Raw genomic sequence first — 14225 nt, forward strand, 5'->3', positions numbered from 1 at the left:
GAGAAAAAGTACCCTTGAATAGAAAAAAGTGTAATATCCACCCTGAGGACTAGGTCATTTATACAGGAAAGCAAAGTCAGTGTCTTCAGAAGTTCTCCCATTTATAATTCTTAAGAGTTTTTATTACCGAACACTCTAGAGACCGAGGGATCACATCAGTCAAAATGGGCACTAGTGGAGCTTTTGACTAGAGATAATAGATTTAGCCTTCCTGGTTGCAGAGATAACAGGAGCTACAGGAGTGTAAGGATTTATAGTGTTACGTAGATTTATAAGTATCCTCAACAACAGCACATGGAGAAATGGATTCCTGTTACTCGTGCCCCATTTTGAAATCTGGTTGCCTTCACTTAACTATTAAAGGTGATGAAAACTAATCAGGAGCAGGAGGGGGGTGGGTTTGATTAGGGCCATTAAAAATCTGTTACAAAGGTAAAAATTAGTAATGTATTTGCCTGCTTTAAGCTCAGTTAGTTCAAACCAGTTCTGTCCCAGGACTGCTGGAGTGGGTATATTCTCAGTGTATTTCTTCAACAAGTGTCATTTAGTAAGTGTAAGGATATAACTATATTCGTTTACTGCAATATGAAGATATACCATAGTATATTGTTTCTTATTTCTACAGAGAACTGAGATGATTTTACAATGGCTGGCAACAGGCTCTATTAAATAAAATTGCAAAATCAAATTATGGTGGGCTTGCCAGAATCATGCTATATTCCCAGAAGGTAGTATTACAAAAAGAAGATGAATCAAAGTGTAAAGAAAAATGAAAGAGGAAATTGGGCCCAAATCATGTAGAGCTCTTAGCCTGCAGCATCTGCCAATGTTGCAAGTTCAGGTGTTTTATGTAGTGGTGGAACCTGAAGTGGCAGCTCCACAGGAAATACAGTTAGTATCTGCTGCATATCTTACCTGGCCTGTGTCATGCTGCTAGAGATAAAGAGCAGCGTGCTGCTGCCCACTGCAGCTGTGTGAAGAAGGAAAAAGTCATGCTACATGCCACCTAGCAGTAGTTGGCTGTGCAAAATGTGTTGGTATACATGCTCATCATCAAATTCCTCTTCCTTTTAAAGGTTGGACTAGATGGTCTTGGAGGTCTTTTCCAACCTAAATGATTCTATGCAAATGCTTGGATACAGGATAGAAAACGGTGCTGAATCACAGAAAGCTGAGGTTGGAAGACTGAAATGGTCTGGTCTAAGCTGGAGATGGTCCGGAGATGATCACTGGAGATGGTTGTCTGACCACCCTCACAGTAAAAAAAAAACACAAAACAACAACAGCAAAAAAAACTTTTTCCTATGTTTAAACAGAATTTCCTGTGTTTAATTTTGAATCAGGCCAGCAACATCTCCAGTCCCTAATTTGCCACCTCCATTGCATACTTATTAATCTATCTCTTGTTCTGCTATGGCATTTGATGGCACAACACCACCCACCCTCCTAGCCCCACCAACATCACAGTCTCATCTACAAGTGTCCACTTCTGCGTTAGGCACTGTGTGGAGTTACCGCTGCTGCTGCACCGCTGCCTGGGAGCTGTGCCGGGGCTGTTGATAAAGAACTTACATTGCTATTTGCACTTTTACCTTCTAGAAGACCAGGTTAGGACACTGTTTTCTAAGGGAGATAATGTGTTGAGGATGGTCTTACTGCACGTGGTTATTTAGAAACATAAGGATTAGAGGGGAAATATAAAAACCCTAAAGCCCTTAAAGACACGTGCACTTAAAGACACGATTAAAGATGGCCAGTGGCCAGAAACAGAAGACAGTAAAGAACTGAGGCAGAGTCACATGGAAGAACATGCACAAACATCTGTGTAGCTGTGCTTGAAACCAAATCCTGATTTTTGCATGTCAAGTATGTGCTGTTAACCACAAGCAAGCCCTTCCTCTTGTAAAGGTTGAAGTTCCTCTTTAAACATCTTTAGTTTGGAGTAACCCATGCTTTGTGTTAAAGCCAGAGTTTTAGTCTTTAGGATCATTTAGCACACACCCAATTGTGCGTCCCGTGGTTGAATTGCTTCCTCCTGGCTTAGTGTTAGCTTGGGATTTCAGTACTGAAGGAGTGTTAGCTTACCCTAAACAGTTACTGGACCAGAGCTATCAGAACTCTACTTCTGCTGTTCCTTATATCACCATTATGTATTATTTTCTGACCACATCCAGGCTGTTCTTTTTCCTGTTATATAGATGCAGCAGATATAAACTGGACCAATTATACAGAAAAAAAATAGTAAGTATGAATGACAATCTGACTTTTTTTCTAGCTCCTGTTTTTAGTGCACATAGCCATAATCAAAACCACATAAGCAAATCTTTCTTCTTTCTCATTACCAGACGTGATTCAGAAGCACAGGGCAGCTTTGATAAACACCGAGCTATGGAGTACCACACAGTTCTAGTAAAAATTTACAAGAAAGATCTCAGAGAGTTAAATGGGATTATGAGGTGATGTGGATTGTATTTCCCTGTGTGGAAGCTTTACTGCTGCTGTCCCAGAAAACCACAAGGAGCTAGGCAGCTGTTTAGTGGGTCTTCCACCCTGAGCAATGGGTTGCAGGAAAGATCTTGACACTCCCAAGTTCATCTGGTACAACGATGAAAATGATCTGAAAATTGTTGAGACATCTGTCTGAATTGTTAAAGCCCACAGAGGGAAGCTAAAAAAGTAAATCTGTCCCATAATAAATCTGTCAGGCAACTCCTGGTTCAGAGGCACCAGTTATAATAGGAGGGGAAACGCCATCGGATTCACTGAGTCAAATGGCAAAACACTTGTGAAGGCTGAAGCTACTGAGGCAGCTTTTACTAAATGCTTGCTATGTTGACAATGCCAGCAATTAGTTTTCTCACTGTGTTGCTGCAGTGCATTATTGTGGTTTATTTTCTTTTATCTGAATTCCTTTAAATAAATAAATAAATAAAATTATCATGGAGGTTCAGTGTGGAGCTGGGACATTTGCTAATTGATGCGTGCTGCATTTGAGAGCAGTAGATGTCCAACACCTGCCTCACTTTTGTTGGTAAATAGTTGTTGTATTTGTTGATAAATAGTTTTGGGGGAAAAATCTTGTATCTGTAATTTTAAAAGATACATAAAATGTTTACCAGGTGACTCCTGGCTTGAATCTCTCTGCATGAGATACCAGAATGAAACGCTGACCACAAGGCGTGCTTTCTATTGCTAGCTTCCCTTTTCCAGCAGTTGGTATGGATGGGGTTGGTCTTTTGAATGGCACACTCCTGTCAGCTGCAAGGATCCTGAGGTTCAAAATAGTTTTTGAACTGGTGAGTCTAAATGTATCCTTTGTTCTGAAGCTGATACAGTTGATTGTCTAGACAGGCACAAATGTGGCAATGCTTGATCATGCCTCAGGGCTTGATCCCATGATTTATTTGGGCTGCATCCCTACTGTAGACGCTTTGTCGTGGCTCCTGCCTTCTCTCTGGCCGGGTTTCCCAGCCACCTCCTTGTGAGAGCAAGCTGATTAAAAGAAGTCTTCCTGAGAATTAACATTTTTGGCCAGATCCGTTCTCTGACTGCCACCAGAAGGAACAATCCTGATTATTCCTTGTCTGAGTCTTTCTTTCCAGTCTGTTCAGCAAGCTGTTTCAACTTGCATCTAGATGTGACACATGGGAAGCAGTGGAAACACTTAGCTGGGAATAGCAGGGGGAAGAGTGCCAGCAGTGAAGTCTTAAATTGTCTTAAGCCAATCATAAAATCACACTCTCAGTTAACTAGAGTACATTGTGTGAGGTATGGAGCTCACTGTTAGACCAAATTTGTCAGCTGCTCAAGTGTACAGAGTTTCTTGTGTGTTTTTTTTTTTTCAAATGCCATGTTCTTTCTGTGCTTTTATAAAAAACATATTTTTTTAGAATCTCAGCTTTATACAGGAGTCAGAAGAAAATGCAATGCTTGCAGTCAAAGGACTTTAAACTATATGTTGCTGGATGCAGTTTGAATGCTGACAGGCATGGAGTACAGCTTCTGATTTATCGGGGATTGCTGATGGGACTTTTACTGAATTACCACACCTTGAAACTCCAAACAGAGATCTGAAATGAATACCAAGGATCAGTACCTGGGTTCTTGCCCAGTAAAACAACCCATATCTTTATGTAGGAAGATTTTATGATCGGAAAGGACTTACGTCTTTGCAAAGCTTAAACTTTCTAACGTGGAAAGCTGGAGTCGTCTGGAATACCGCTCTCTCTGTGTTTCAGTTTCAGACCCTCTTCCCTCCCCTATCCCCTTAAAAAAGTGGGGCAACTTATTTCAGTTCTACATGCAATAGAAAATACCAATAAAACAAAATAATGTAATGGTTGAGCATTAATAATTAGTGCACTTTTCCTATATTTCTCCACTGGACTGAATTTAGCAGCAATATAGGCTGCTGTGTAACATCCCGTGCTTTGCCTTGGAGATGCAGCACCAGCAGCATCACTGAACTCACTGGGGCAAATCTGGTGAGCAGAAGCTAACCGCTACGATTGACTTCCCCCCAGAGGGGTTTTCTGCTTATTGTTTCTGATACATACAGAATAACAATTGCCAGCTGTTCTCCACAAACCAGGAATATTTTTCAGGGTGTAAAAAAAAAAAATCACTTACTGTTTCTCATATGGGTATCGGGTCTCCCATGAGAATTAATCGCTATGTGATGGAGCCATTTGAGCCCCTAGATGGGGAAATAGAGGTAGATTGTGGCTTTAGAGTGAAGACAGGTAAGGAAGATGCCAAATCACATGAATCCATTTTGTGGTATGGACACACATGCAGTGCAGACTGGGCTAAGACTCCCAAGACAGCTCTTGAATTGTGGTGAACTCTGTGGGAGGGAAGAGGGGAAATAAAAACAGTTGGCTTCTAGGAGAGTGCCCCTAAATTCCTAGAATAATACTTTATGCTAACCTTCCCTATTGTAGCTTGCAGAGCTTTTCAGTGAACATTTGCCCCGGACTGCTCCAGGTATCAGGAGTACCTAAGTACAGGGCGAGCACCACAAGTTGGACTGCAAAGTACTCTTGGAAAAATTGGTTAGAAGGCCCTGGCACCATCGTGATGGAAGAGCAAGCAGGCAGTGCTCATTTAAAAGTACTGCCTGTGTCTGCCATTTTACCACTAGTCTTGATTTAGTAGTGACTGTCCCAGAGATGTGTGAGCACATCAGCATTTTGAAGTTCTTGCTTTTCAGCAAGCTTGTAGCTAAATCTGTGGTGCTTGTGGAGAGCACTGAAATAAGACCTCAACTCTCCCCAAAGAGTAAGTACATGATAAGGATTTTTTTTTTTAATTGAGACTCTGTTTCTAACATTGCTGTTGCCAATGTAAAGTATGGTGTCAGCAGCATATTTTAGAGGAAAACACCAGATTGCAAGGACATCAGCAGCATGAAGAGTAAGGAGCTGATGAAGTAGACCATAGCACTGGTGGAAAAAATCCATATCTTGGGTATACGTTTAAGAGATTGTCAATGGTTTGGTTGCTTGTAATTGGGGTCTGAAACCACCTACTGTGGGCTCCTACTGTTTGCCTGTGTGAAGATACACCTTTTTCTTGGAGATGGGGGTCTTTTTGCTAAGTGTTTAATATACAGCAAAGCACAGCCTCTGTTTTGACATGCCTGCAGGCTGCATGAAGCCTAGATAGAAAATATAGGATTTGCAAAGAGAAGGCTGTAGTGTGAGGGATGCAGGATTAGACAGCTAAAAACACACTGTGGCACACCAGTCACTTTCTTTTTAGCATGTTTTTGAAGTGAAACACGAAACAATTGTGTCATTTCTCTTCAAAAAAATCATTTTTTTCAGGCCCTTGACCACATTCAGCAAATTTTGATAGAGAAATAAATGACTCAGAGATGTTAACATCCCACAGGTTTCATCAGAACTGGAAGAAAAGCAGAGGGACAAACTTTTGCCTTCAGGGATTAAAAAGGCTGCAATGTGAGTTGAAGCCATCTGTTTTCTCAACCTACAGCTGGACAGTCAGCTTGCAGACAACACAGATGTATCTTTACACCAAGTGTGAACTGCTTCTCATCTGCCAGGTAGTTAGGGGGTAAGTGAAAAGGCTGAAGCACTGAGAATGAGGAGTTGAGGGAAACAGGGACTGAGGGTACATCTGTGACCTAAGGAGCGCCTGAGTGTTCACCTTGGTGTGATCAGACAGCAGCTTGACTAAAGGAATCTTAGAAGTTGTTTTCAGAGGATGTAATCACATAGTTCAAGAGTATTTCTTCTGTAGCGATCATCGCTAAAGCATGTCTTATTTGTTGACAAAGTGGTACAGCAAGATAAGCATCCGGAACGAGAGTGATCTTCAAGATAATCACATAGGCCCACAACCTTTCCCTATGAGTTGCACAGCTAAGGTATCAAGACAGAAGCGTAGTTACTTAGCTCCTACTACACTTATAGACAGTGGAGCACTGTGGGCTTCATCTCAGGTTTGATTCTGACTCTTGGCATTGACTTCAAAAGGAGTCCAGGACAGCCTCTGCTGGAGGGACATCTGTTAGATTCCTAACCTTCCACAGGATGACTCTGGGCAGCAGTGGTTGAGACCCAGAGAAGAAGGGGAGAAGGAGGGTGTTACATTGTTCTGAAGACGAGCCGAGATGGCACCATGGACAGTAGGAGCACAAACAGGAGAGCAAGTCAAGGTGCAGTTGCATGCTCAGCTTAAGACGTGTTGCTACACAAGTACCCAGGCCAACAAAACAGTGAGCAGGAGTGCATGGAGGGGTGAAGGAGGGAGAGCGAGATGGCCCCTATCGACAGCAGCTTAAGCTGAGCATGAAACAATGCCATTAGGTAGGTCAGGGCTGGTGGGGAGGCGTTGGGTCTGTAACACAGCAGGTGGGGAGTTCATTGGGTCTGTAGCACAGTAGGGAGTTTCAGCATCTGCTGCACCATCTAACAGCAAAGGTACCCCACGGTGAGATCTGCTATTGCCTTTGCTCGGTCATGCAGTGCCTCTGTGGGCATCAAGTATCACTTTTTAATAAGATTCAGTCCTGCAGGGTTGGCTGCATGCTGTATACTAAGGGCAATGACATCTCCTCAGAAGACTGTTCATATTGATGCGTCAGAAAGCTTTTTATCTCCATCAAGCAGATAACAGGCTTCATTCTCCAGCGCTGGTTTTCCTCGATACCTTTTATTGAGCCCTAGAGCAACTAGATAAAAGCACAAAGAGCCTAACATTATGTGACTGTCTGGAGGAGCAGATTGACCATTTTGCCCTGCTTCTCTGTATGCAGGTCTGCTATGCATTTTCCATACTGCCTTAGCAAGGATGGAGGAGTGAGCATCCTGGCACCATTACCTCCGTTAGAGAACATTCAACTGCAGCTCCACAGGAAAATGCTGCTCTGATGGGAGTGTGAAAGAGGTTTCTCTTCTTGTCACAGTGCCATGCAGAATATCCCCTTTCTTATCGCTTCTGAGCATCCTCCGTGAGTTTGAGGTGGTGTGCTAAGCAGGGCATGCTGAGAAACACATTATGCTGCAGTCCTGCATTTGCCAGATGACATTAAACAGTGGGAAAAGAGAACGGAGGAGCTGGTGAATCTGTCACATCCTGCCTGTTCAAAAGATTATTGATGCTGCATAATTCATCAGAGCGTGACCTAGCAGTGGGTTCTGCTGCCAGAGGTGGCCAGTAACCACTTCTGTTGCAGCTGCTGACAGAATAATGCTCCTTGTTTATGAAAATATCCTCTGTCTGCCCTAGAGCCTTTCAATTAACACACCTAAAAGGGTCAGTCTTGTGTTAGAATCAAATGAAATGTGAAGGTCCTGCTCAGTGAGACATGGTACCATTTCAACATTTATTTGTGTTTTGGAAAGGAGTTGAAATAAGGAAATATTGAAATTATCTGTGCAACAAAAATCCCAGGAAGACTCAATTAGTAAATATTATAGCGGTTTGCTTTTCTTTTTTTTTTTTTTCTGACATTATTTATACAAGGAAGTGTTGTGTTTTGTTTGTTTGTTTGTTTACATTCCCAGAGTTAGAAGATTTTTATTTATTAGCAATGAACAAAATATGCTGATCCATGATGTTCAGTTTTGAGTTATTTCATTACCTTCTGCTAGCAATTATTTCTTAGTAATGAAGTACTGTTTGATGGGTGCTGCAATTCTGGAGCTCAGCATGTTCGTTCTGATCCTCTCTGACTGCCTCTTTTACCTCTCCTGTAGTGCTTCACAGCATCAGAATTCAGTCTGAAATGTTACTGATGTAGTGACGAAGGGATCCAGTCTATAAGGCTGTAAGAGGCTCAGACTTTGGTTCCCATGAAGTGGTGTGCCATAGCATGGAAATGCAGGTTCGTGTTTTAGTGCTCAGGTTCACGACGCAAAGTTCCAGCTCAGCTCAAAAATTTATGTCAAATATTTATAGGCCGAGTACCTCCTCTCAGTTTCCTTGATAGAAAATTGAAAATGTAGATGCAGAGAGGATTGAAAATATCTCCCTCAGTTTGGAAATGCACTTTCCTATGCAGAAACTGGGGCTGGGATCCAGTCTGCCTAAAATCTCTCATTGCCCCAGTCTCCATCCTAGCTCAAATACTTCCCAGGTTTGCGTAACTCTGTAGGTAGCTCTTCATGAAGTATCTCCTGGTTAGTGTGTGGGGTCTTTAGGTCCCTATCTTGATTCACCAAGACAAGTGTAAGAGAGATGTTTTGGGAAGGCAGGTGCTCATCTCCCTCCTAAGCTCTGCTACAGGCCGGATTTGGGCAGTTAATGGAATTCCAGCCAAGGAGGGTGAAGCCAGGAAAACCAGATGTCATCCAGGCTGCCAATGGTGGTGACTTCTGAAATGAACAAGTGTTTGGAGCGCTACCCCAGAAATGGACAGGTCTTCATGCAGGACCCCTTCAGGGGGGACGTAATCTGGGCCTTGTAAAAGAGGGGCCAGGCTGCCAGCTGCGGCCGGATAACCACAGCAGCCTTTCTGCTAGAGGAGCCCTAGTGCCAAAAAACAAATGCAAGAGGGAGGTTTCTCTAACCTAGCATTATCCAGCTGCCATGGGGAAACTCCCACCTGAGCCTAGCTTCTGAGCTGCTGGGTACTGACCTGAAGTTACAGCTGCTCGTACAGTTTTGGCACCATGAGTCCTACATTCCTGGCCAGCTTCAACAAGGACAGTGTTACCCAGATACTGGACTCTGAACTTTATGGCACCTCCCAGGGGTAGCTGCTGTCCCCGCACCCTCCACCCTTAACCCATGGCTTCCCACGTTGCCCATTTGCGTCACTAAATGGCCACCGCTGACAGAGACTTGTCCTGTCTGTCCCCAGGACAAGGCAGCCTGAATTTTGGTGAAGCAGCTGGCACAGACCTGACAGCGCCCACTGCTTTCTGTCAGGATGTCTTTTCCTGATGAAAAGACCCCAGCTTCTGGGCAGGGAAAGGAGGGGAGGAAGAGCCACAGGATAAGACTGCCATACTGCTTTGCAGGGCTTCCTTTTTTCTCTGCTCAGCAGTATTGCATCAGCAACACAATAAAAACAACACATAATGGCCCATCAGAAGCTCAGTCATAAAATACCAGGCCACCTTCTGCTGCCAGCTTTAGGACATCAAGTGTGAGAGCCCTCAGCATTTGGGCTGTTTGCTAACAGCTGTAACCTCTCCTGGTGGCAATGCTACCTAGCAGATGAGTAAAAAGTCTAGGATTGTGAAATGCTCTTTCAACCTTGAGAGCAATTACCTCTTAGCAATGTTGGTCCTTTGCTAAGTCAAAAAGAATTAATCCCCTTCTGTCATGGGGGGAAAAAATGTCGTAGCTGTGAGAACTGCAGAGCTTATTTCCAAATAGATGTCTCAGCATTTTGATATTTTCCGTGGGATTAACTGCTAACACAGAAGGGCTAATACATATGCAGAGCTTTCATTTGCTTCTGTGACAATTTGCCGGAGGGCGAATTGAACTGTGTCATGAGAAACGGTGCCATTTCTCCCCTTTCCCTGTGAGTTGAAGCAAAAAACCTTGTTAGTAACACAGAAACAATTTGCAGCTTACCATCAGCTCAGGGGAAGTTTATCTCAGCTCCTTACCTCTCATTTCTGATTCTCTTAAATTTCTGGTTTTCTTACCAAAACAGAAAGGGCTGCCATTTTATAAGCACAGAAGCCACATAATGAAAGGTGTAAAAGTGGCACCCACCCGTACTGCAGTAAAAGCATCCTTGCTAACAAAAAAATAGATACTGAAGCTCTTTCTGTACTGCTTTGTTACTTTTCCACCTTCAGCGTAGTTAGCTGCTTCTAGTTAGGGAAGGAAAAAAAACAACGTAAGATTAAAAAAAAAGGTGATTTTCACTGTTAGATATATATAACCCTAACTGCTAATTATGGTTTTGTGCAGTGCTTTGGTGGTCTTCTGCGGCTGGCTCTCTGAGCATCTGGTGCTGATGGGCACAGGCAGCAGAATACTAATACTGGTGCTGGCTGCAAAATGAAAAATGCTTTAGACCATTCAGTGTCCAGGCACCACGCTGAGCAACAGGAGGGCAGAAAAGCCACGCTCAGGGAATTTTTTTTCTTCAATTCAGAGTAAGAAGCCCGCAGCAACGATGGCTCTTTGCTTCGCATTGTTGTGCCCAGGCTTCTTTCAAAGCTGCAGTCATTTATATGCATAAATATCAAGCCTGTAGCTTGTTGCATGCTCTGATAGCATTTCTGTGACAAAGGAAACAGAGGGAGAAAAGACCTGAACATCTTCTATTCCAGTCTTAAAAAACGAATGGCTGCGTAGCTATGGCAATTATTTTCTTTCTGGTTTTATTAGATCACTGTCCTCTGTAATTTGTTTGCCTTCCTGTCCTGCTGTCCCATGAAGAAGGCCATGACAGGGCCTCCCCCCACACACCCTTTGTCTTTCTCCCACACTGTGACTATCCACAGGGGATATCTCCAAGAATTACCTACCAGTAACAGTTGTCACAGAGGAGCCTCTTGCTGTTTACTGACACAGATTTTTTCTTTTGCTTCAATTTTCTTCCATGAACCATCTGACAAAGTCACTCTGCATCACCCATTTCATGCAGATACAAGAACTCCACAATGGTTGTGTTTTTGATAATTTCCTTGGGTTTTCTGTATCTCCCCTGGGAAAAATGCTTGTTATTTGTTCTGCATGCCATATAATTCTGCAGCTTCTAAACTGAGGCTGATGGTATGCTTACTGGACATCTCTGGAAAGCTGCACAGTCGCATCTAGCTTTTCTCTGTGTCTTGCAGCTATCCTGTATTAAAAGACACCTAAAACACGCTACTTGTATAGTGCTGCTTTTCCATTAAAGCAATTGCTGAAGTATCACAGGAATGTTGTTCTGATGCCAGGATGGAGGAGGGAGAGGTTCATACAATTGCCAATAGGAGGGGAAACAGCCTGTGAGACAATCCCTCTATTAAATGTGGTCTGTACAATGAAAAGCTTGGGAAGCCTTTCTAAGTCTTCACACACTTAGGCTTTGTGCCCAGGCCTGGGGTCTCAGACATGTAGGTAGTTTCAGAACACCACATAGAGGGAACCATTTCAGCAAAAATATCCAGATTACCTGCATGATTTATTAAACTGTCTTGGATCTCTGTTTACATGCTTCTCTCTTGGCATGCAGCTCCAGCAGAACAGAAGTGATAATTCCACCCCTGCCCTCCATCCAGCCATTGCTCTGCTGCTGAGCTGTCAAAGAGGTTTTAGGGACAGCAGCACAGACAGCCCTTTTGAATGCTCCCAAGGCAAAATAGGGATTTCTTTTCTCCCTTGAGTAAATGTAACTTTTTGTGCTTCCTGCTTTTACCAGTCGTCCCTAATCTTATAAAAACCTTGAAGCAGTAGTACTGTAGTTATGATTGTCTAAGGACATAAACAGTGCAGGATTTGTAGGGAGAATTAATATCTTTTCCTGAAGAAAGGCTTATCTGTCTGAAGACTCCTCAGTTGTTTTTTTTCCCCAACTGTACCAATTGGTCTAACAAAAGATATTGCCTCTCCCTCTAAACTTTGCGATATTTATTAAAACAGTTGCCTTCAGGACACAGAACACTTTTAACTTGGTGGAAAACTCCGGTGTCAAGGTGATAGAGTGGAGTTCAGCGGTGCAGCAGTGCAATTTCCATGCCCCAAGCCAAGTGGCAAATTAAAACAAGATGGGATGAACATTGTCCACTCCAACTGTTCCGCACATCATTAGTGTCCCTTCCACCCCAACTCTATGTCAATATTTTTGTCTTTCCTACCTCTTAGCTGTAGGAGGCAGCTCTTTCCTAACACAGAAATACACTATGGGTAATGTCCTTTGGGTCCTATCCCAGTAGAAACAGCAACTGTTATGGCATGCTTGATGAAACTTCTCTGTCTTCCGATTACTTTCTTGGTTGCTTTATGTCTGCACATTATTTTTGCTTTATTGTAGGTGAGCCTGAGAGAGGTGAAAAAAAGCCCAGTGTGACTGAGTAGACTGTTTCTCCGTCAAGGAAATCAGTAGGTTAAAAATCTTAAAGGATGTTTTTCTTTTTACACTCCCAGGTGAACTTTCTGTGGAAGAGATACAGGACCCATTCCTCGTTAGTGTACATATTATCACCGACCCAGGTGAATCCAAGATTCTTCAGCAAGCCATCGATAAGCTCCTAGCCTGGATCCACCCAGACCTCCAGTTGTTTCGAGTCTCAGAAAGACGCGTGTCCAAGAAGCACAGGAAGCCAGGTAAGGCTGGGGTTCCTCAGCCAGCCCTTGCCGTCATTCTGTTCCTGCAGGAGGAATACGGAGAGGAGCCCATCTTGCAGCTCCACGAAACCTTTCAGCGGCCACCTTGGCATTACCACCACACAGAGCGAGTGCACGGGAAGTTCCTCCCTTATATGCCATGCAGCCAGGACTTTTACACCTTGGCTCCCGAGACCCCTCTGTGGGCCATTCGCCCAGTGCATTACGGGAAGGAAATTATCCGCTTCACGATATACTGCAGGAATGAAAACTACACCGACATTTTGAAGTTGTATGAGTTAATACTGAAAAGACCGGTATGTCAGAAAAAAGCAGACTTTTGTGTTTTTCCTGTCTATTCAAACATGGAAATAGACATTCAGTTTTCTTTAAAAAAACTTCCAAAGGGCCAAATACCAGTGCCAACAGAGTCAGCAGTGCTGGAATTCAGAGTGAAAGATGTCGGACAGCTCGTTCCTCTCTTGCCCAACCCTTGCAGCCCAATTAGTGAAGGCAGGTGGCAGACTGAAGACCACGATGGAAATAGGATCCTCTTGCAGGTAAGCCCAGTATGCCGGGAAACAGAAGAACATTTATTGACTTTGTCCAGAAAACCTTAATCTAGAACAGCAACCAGAAGAGGAGGCTTTTCTATTGCTCTACTCTAGGTGAAAGAGGAAGGACTTTACTGCTGAAAAAAAACCCCTTGCTGTGTGTGTAGCTACTCAGGAAGGCAGTTGAGATGCTATCCAGGTATCATTGAACCTCAGTTTATGCAAAGAATGATTTGAGATGAGGTGGCTATTTAAAGGAACAAGGGGAGAGGGAATTATGAGCCCAAGTGGAGAAATGTGGCTGATGGGTGTAGTTTTATAGGAAATATGGGCACAGAACAGACGGTTTTATAAAATAGCTCTCAGTTACAAGATTTTTATGGGAGACAAGCAGAATTCCTGATGGTACACATTATTTTCTAGAATCAGTTTGAAAAACAAGGTGACAGGCTGCACCTCTCTTTTTCACAGTGATTATCAGGATGGAGGTGGAGGAAAGGAGGTGAAGGAAAAGAAATGCAGCCTGGGAGATACATTCCCACAGTCTGTCCTCTCAAATTAGTCTCAGGTCCTCATAACCAAGTCCAAAAAGAGAATTTATTTGTTAGGACATCTGTAGGCATGATATCTGGGCAGTGCATCAGCATGCACTATATCCAAAGGAGTTGAGCAGGACAACAAGCAACAAGCTTTCAATAGCTCCCTGCTCTGCAAAGGGATATGTCTGGCAATCCAGAACGAGGTTCACGTGCATTCCTTCACAGCAGAGGTGAAGGAATTTATTGCTGCTTAGCGTGAGAAACAAGGAGTGCAGACCCTCACCTTTAGAAGACTTTTGTTCAGATTTTGAAGTAGGGTATTTTTTTTTTTTGGAGTGCATTTCATTCATGAGCTCAGCTTCCTCAGCTTCCCCACCTTTCTGCC

At 43.3% G+C, this 14225-nt stretch overlaps 1 protein-coding gene across 5 annotated transcripts in view; it reads left to right on the plus strand.

Annotated features, from left to right (window-relative positions):
* FAM124A (family with sequence similarity 124 member A) overlaps nt 1–14225 on the plus strand; it is a 42190-nt gene that overhangs the window by 15405 nt on the left and 12560 nt on the right. For all 5 annotated transcript variants that reach the window (XM_048068283.2, XM_066989397.1, XM_048068282.2 and 2 more), the window contains exon 3: nt 12568–13307. In XM_048068283.2, coding sequence (XP_047924240.2) covers nt 12568–13307 — 740 coding nt within the window. The remainder of the gene's footprint in view (nt 1–12567; nt 13308–14225) is intronic.

Source organism: Anser cygnoides, chromosome 1 (genome assembly GCF_040182565.1).
Source record: "Anser cygnoides isolate HZ-2024a breed goose chromosome 1, Taihu_goose_T2T_genome, whole genome shotgun sequence".
In the NCBI taxonomy this organism is placed as follows: domain Eukaryota; kingdom Metazoa; phylum Chordata; class Aves; order Anseriformes; family Anatidae; genus Anser; species Anser cygnoides.